We start from the raw sequence: 6,000 nt of genomic DNA, 5'->3' as shown, positions 1-6,000 counted from the left end.
GGCCTCGACCCCGACCACGACCCCGATCCCGGCCCTGGCCCGGCTGCGTAGCCGCCAGCCGACCCCACCCGCGCACAGTCAGCGGCCCACGGCGCGCGGCCAGTGACGGCACCGCAGGGTGCGTGGCCAATCAGCGCGGCCCCCGAGGAGGCGGCCTCGGCCCCGCCCCCCCTGCGCCCAGGGCCAGTGAGGCGCCGGCGCCGGCGGCCGCGGCGGGGTGAGAGGCCGCGAGGCCCCGCCCCGTACTCCCCTTTCCCCTTTGCCCCGCCCTTCCCGCCCGGCCCCCCAACAGCCCCGCGCCGCCGCTGGTGCCGGTCCCCGCGCTGGGCCCGCCTCCGCCCCTCCCGCGGCCCGCGATCGCGCCTCACGGCTCCTGTCTCCCCTCCCTCCTTCTCTCTCACGCCTAGCGCAATGGCGGCGGCCGCGGCGGAGCAGCAACAGTTCTACCTGCTCCTGGGAAACCTGCTCAGCCCCGACAATGTGGTCCGGAAACAGGCAGAGGTAACCGAGTTCACCGCCCCCGTCTCCGCGCCCTGGCCGGCGCGCCGACCCTTTCCCGACGCCGGCCGGGCCGGGCCTCGTCCGGTCAGCGGCGGCCGCGCAGGCTGGGCCCGGCGGGCGGCGGCCGCGCAGCCCACGTGTGAGGCGGCCCGCGGCTCCCGGTCGTGCCCCCGGGCTTTTACGGCCATTGCTGCCGCGGCGCCCGGCACCAGTTATCTCCCTGCCGCCGCTCGCACCCACGTGCGGCCGCTCCCGACGCGCTGCCCTAGTCCAGGTGTGGGGTGCAGGGCGGGCCCGGGGCCCCAACTTCGCTGGCCACCCCCTTTCCTAGCTCCCCGCTCGCCCCTTTCCCGCTTTCTCCCAGCGGGAGCCCCCACCGCCTTTCCAGCTGCTGTCTCCACCCAGCCTAGCGCTGTGGGTCTCCCAAACCCTGGCTGCTGCCTTACCCGTCACGCCTGCTTCTACCCCCTGCTCATCTCCCACACCGTTTGTCCCTCTCTTTTTAAATGTGTGCCCTTCCTTGTCCCTACTGCCTTTTTTCATTTAGTTCTTTCTCATTCTAGTTCCTAACATCAGAAGCCAGATTTCCCTACCCCTTTCCACCCCCAGTTTTGTGAAGTTGCCTTTAGGGTTTCTTTCTATGCAGTTTCCACCTTACTCTGGGCTTGTAATACACTTACTCTGCTCTTCCTTCAGACAAATTTTCTTTGCTCTCTAGAGAATCGTGGGATAAATGGATGTAGTGGGACTTCCGTTGTTTAACTGGGCCAGTACCATATGTTTAAGTCTTCAACTTCATTAAATATAATCGTAATCTGTTTTTTCAAACCTCCTCTTGCTCCTGGCCTCCAAAATGTGGAGATACTTTCAAGTGACAGTAATTTAAATATATCTGTAAGCTCATTTACCAAGTTCACTGGAAGACTGATGTTACATCGTCAGCGTTGAGACCACGATTATTATGGGATATTTCCAGGGGAGGGAGAAACTTTCCAGTTTCTTAGCTGACCGCTAAACTTGGTTATATATGGGTTTTTTGCAACCATGCGATTGAAGAGTTTTCTAAGATTAAATGAAGGATGTTCAGCCAGATATTTTTAAAGAGCAAAAATTAATTTTGCATATAGCCAGTGAAATTGACTACAGGTCCTCTTCTGAACTCAGGCCTGAAGACTTTTCCAGGTGTCTTTAAAACAACAGTGTTAATCCTTGTTTTGAATAGATGGTGGATGTGCTGGTTACACTTAGAGGTTTTATATTAAGTGAAGTAAACACACCCAAAATTCTGTTCTATATGAAGAGGCATTTTCAACTATTCACTTTATTAAGTTTTTATTTATTATATATGTAATACATGTTCAGGGTAAAAATTCAAACAGTGGATAGGTTCTTATCCCATTTCCCAAAGGTGACCACTTTTAAGTGTCTCGAGAGTCTTCCCTGCAAATTTAACATACACATTTATTTTTTACTTGAATGGGCTTATAATACTATTTACACTATTTTGCATCTTGAATTTTTCACTCAGTATATTTCACATTGCCTCATAAATGAGTTTTTTGGTCAGCTATAGATTATACATCATATGGATAGATATTTATATAAGCAGCCTTCTAGGAAATGGATATTGTGGTTTCCAGTGACCTGCTCTTTTAAAAACAGTGCTATGCACAGGAGTACATATATACCTATCTTTGCATACTTTCCCAGGTTTACTTGGAGAATACTGAAAAGTGGCATTTGTTCCTAGAAGTAATATGCATGTATTGCACCAGTTTGCCTTGGGGATATGATGATGCTTTAAAAGAAAAAATTAATACTTTCTGCTAACTCTTGAGATAATTTTTCGCCAAAATAAGTTTTTAATCCCAACCTATAATAGAAATTTCCATGTGTTACAAAGCAGAACAGCATTGTAATTAGTAAGCTAGTTTAATTCTCCCTCTTCCCTCCAGTTGCTTAAGTCTCTATTGTCAAGCCTAGTGGGGAATCTCTCTTCTATTGAACTAAATACCAGTGTCTGGTTTAGCTTGAATTCCAATTGGTGCCTGTTGTAAATCTTTTATCACATCACATTGGGGATAGTTATCAGCATTCAGCACATTTTCTCATAAAGAATAATTGGAAATAAGTACTGTTATTCTCTTAGTCTGTTTATTCCTAGTGAAAACATTCGGATACTAGGTTTTTACTTTCTTTGTATATCCTGAGAATATATTAATATGTAAAGTAAATATCACAGAATTTTCTAATTTGACCCCCAAAAAAATAAATGTTAAGAGAAGTTCTTTGGTGCCATGTAATGCCCTTTTCTTTTTTGCCTAATGAAATAAGCGTTTTATAACAAATCAAATGAAATAAAATTAGCGTTAAGTCTGATACAGCAAATATAGAAATATTTTCTATGAACTGAAAAATTGGCCAGGGCTCAGTAAATATCTTTGTAATTTACTCATTCAAAATAAAAATACTTAGTTGACACATAAATACCAAACTGTTGACTAAGGTGACTTCTTTTGTGTTCAAATATGGTTATATATTTGGTTGATATCATTGAAAAGATGTCAAAACTCAAAAAAGTTAAAACTTTTTTCATCGTATACGCCATTCAATAGGCTTTATAGTTTATTTCTATTTTTTAAAATGTGTAAGGATATTAACTTTATAGAAAATATTTCTCATTTGAAGAAACATATGTGAATGTCCCGAAGTCTCAGAATATAGTAACTATTGAATAAATAGTTGACAAGTAGTACAGAGTATTCATGGTATTTATCACTAGACATTTTTATACGACGTAAGCTTAAGTATTTATTAATCATGTGCATAGATTTTATTTTCTTACTAAGGTTCTCCATACAGAATTTGTTCCTCATTGATTCTAATAGAGAATTTAATTCAGTGTTTTTTGTAGAGACGGGGTCTTGCTGTGTTGGCCAGGCTGGTCTTGAACTCCTGGCCTCAGGTGATCCTCCCATCTCCCAAAGTGTTGGAATTACAGGCATGAGCCACCACACCCAGCCCGTTGTTGAGATTTCAGTAGACAGAGGATAACATTGAAAAATATACCTGATTGTTGAGGAACCAGGGTGTTGATAGATAAAAGTCATGCGTCCCCTCTTTTACTTTTCTTCATACAAGGTAGGCTCACTATAAATATTTATGGAACGAGATGAGTACATATGAGCATTTCTTCTTCGTGGGCAGGGAAGAGGCAGAGGAGAAGTCTTTGCATTGTGTAAATTGTATAAGGTGGAATCAGATAGAATTGAAATTTTGTTTGCCACAACACTGGTGACATTCACTGAACCTAACGACTAGTGCTAGGAATAGTATTAGAAATAGTCTTTATAATTCTTTTACGCTGATGTGCTAGGAACTCAGATACAAAGATAAAGAATTACCATTCCTGTCTGTGTGGAACTTAGACTGTTTAACCATTATCCTTGACCATTGTGATGCTATTGATGTGATACTATATTTGCATTACCACAGTGGAACATATCAGATGGAGAGAACCCTCTCTCAACAGAAGTCATCTGTCACTCATACTAAATTCTCCCACCATTGGCTTCTAATTCATTATAGAGTAGAGTTTAATATTTGACCCAGTGTTGAGTCTACTAGAGTTAGACCAACAGTCTACATAGTCAAACCAGCAGTTCCCCCTGGCAAGAGTAGGGAGCCTCAGGATTTATATTAGGTTTTCTGAGAGTGGTAGCCTAGTAAAGAAGTGTTGGGCCAGGCGCAGTGGCTCATGCCTGTAATCCCAGTACTTTGGGAGGCAGAGGCGGGTGGATCATGAGGTCAGGAGTTCAAAACCAGGCTGGCCAAGATGGTGAAACCCCGTCTCTACTAAAAATACAAACAAATTAGCCGGGTGCGGTGGCAGGTGCCTGTAATCCCACCTACTCGGCAGACTGATCGCAGGAGAATCGCTTGAACCTGGACAGCAGAGGTTGCAGTGAACCAAAATCGCGCCACTGCACTCCAGCCTGGGCTACAGAGTGAGACTCCATCTCAAAAAAAAAAGAAGTTTTTGCAAAAACTTGATTTAGACCACTGGAAATTTAAGTGTTAAACATTGTTCACATTACCACTGTATAAGTGGCTAACCTGGGTGCTTTTTATTGTACAGTGAGATACTTTTTAAATGAAAACATTATACTGCTGGTATAAGGTAAATATTAAGTGAAAAGTCTCAGAGATACATAACCATTTTTGCATTCAGCTTGTGAATATCTTTATATAAGTTATCTCTTCTGGATAAATAAATTCAGACCATCTTCTCCTCAGCTGTGAATACGTTTTGGCACAGTTTTCAGCATTGTTATGATCCTTTGTGCTTTTTACTAGAATGGGAACTTGAGGTTATCAGAAGATCTTGAATTCTCCTTTCCCCCAAAATCTGTTCTTCCCCAGACAGATATGTTTGAAAAGTTTGAAAACTGTGTAGCACTGCATAAATAGAACTGGTTGTTTAATGAAGTGAAACAGCTTTCAGTACCAGAGAGATTTTGAATATGGTTGGCCTTAGAGGACCAGAGTTCTGTCTGCTATTCATTGTCTGTGATCTTGGGCAAGTCATTAACTTATAAGCCTTTATTTCCTTATCTGTTAATATCTCATGGATGCCATGGGACGCTTAGTAAAAGGTTTAAGATAGATATGGATTCAAAATAGTCTTGTTTTTCCTCCCTTGTCACTTTGTTCCAGAGAAGCCGCGTAGATATAGAGGTATGGTAGCAATGAGAGCAGGTAAGCTCTAAAGAAATTAATGTTACCCACATAAGACTCAACTCTAAATTGCTGAATAAGAATGGATTATCTATTTACTAAGAGGCTTCTTAGAGGAAGCAATTCCAAGTGTACTTAAGTTGATTTCTTTTCCACAGTGAACGAATGAGAATTCTTGCATATGAATCTGCACTTCTCTGGACAGCATATAGTTGGTTCTTGTTTTTTAATCCATTCTGATCATCTGTCTTTTAATTGGTGTCAACTTTTTGTTGTTAACCAAATTGTTGTGATTTTACATTATTAACAGAGGATAGAGTGTCCTGAGTCACAAACCTCTTGCTGATAGATGTACAAAAGACATTAAAGCCTCCTGGCCAAATTTATCCTGACCACATTCATTTATCTATGTAGTATGGTTTTAGTATGATCCTTGCTTGGAAGAAAATGTAGCATAAAGGATTTGAATACTTTGTTTCTCTGACTTATTTCCAGGTGTGATGCCCCCAACTCTTAAGTAGTGGTAATTTGAACCAGTTGTACATCATCCAGTCTAAAAAATGTTAACAAAACAGTTTCTCATGATGTAAGGTGATTTTAAGTGAGCACTAATATTTGCAGCACAATGGCTTAAGTCACATTTGGCAATTTTTTTGCCCTCTTAGACCTTGAGTTTTGTTAACCAGGGATCATAAGTTGGGAAAACATGCACACACATTAGAGACATTTGTTTAAGAGATATAGGTAGAAAGGAACTTGATA

At 42.7% G+C, this 6,000-nt stretch overlaps 1 protein-coding gene across 1 annotated transcript in view; it reads left to right on the top strand.

Annotated features, from left to right (window-relative positions):
- Nucleotides 1-353: 353 nt before the first annotated feature.
- IPO5 (importin 5) overlaps nucleotides 354-6,000 on the top strand; it is a 48,280-nt gene continuing 42,633 nt past the window's right edge. The window contains exon 1 of the mRNA XM_023218040.3: nucleotides 354-501. Within this exon, the coding sequence (XP_023073808.1) occupies nucleotides 412-501 (90 nt within the window). The 5' untranslated portion in view covers nucleotides 354-411. The remainder of the gene's footprint in view (nucleotides 502-6,000) is intronic.

The sequence above is a fragment of the Piliocolobus tephrosceles genome, chromosome X (assembly GCF_002776525.5).
Source record: "Piliocolobus tephrosceles isolate RC106 chromosome X, ASM277652v3, whole genome shotgun sequence".
Classification (NCBI taxonomy): domain Eukaryota; kingdom Metazoa; phylum Chordata; class Mammalia; order Primates; family Cercopithecidae; genus Piliocolobus; species Piliocolobus tephrosceles.
The sequence above is the reverse complement of the archived record's forward strand: the minus strand, read 5'-3'. Positions and strand labels throughout refer to the sequence as shown.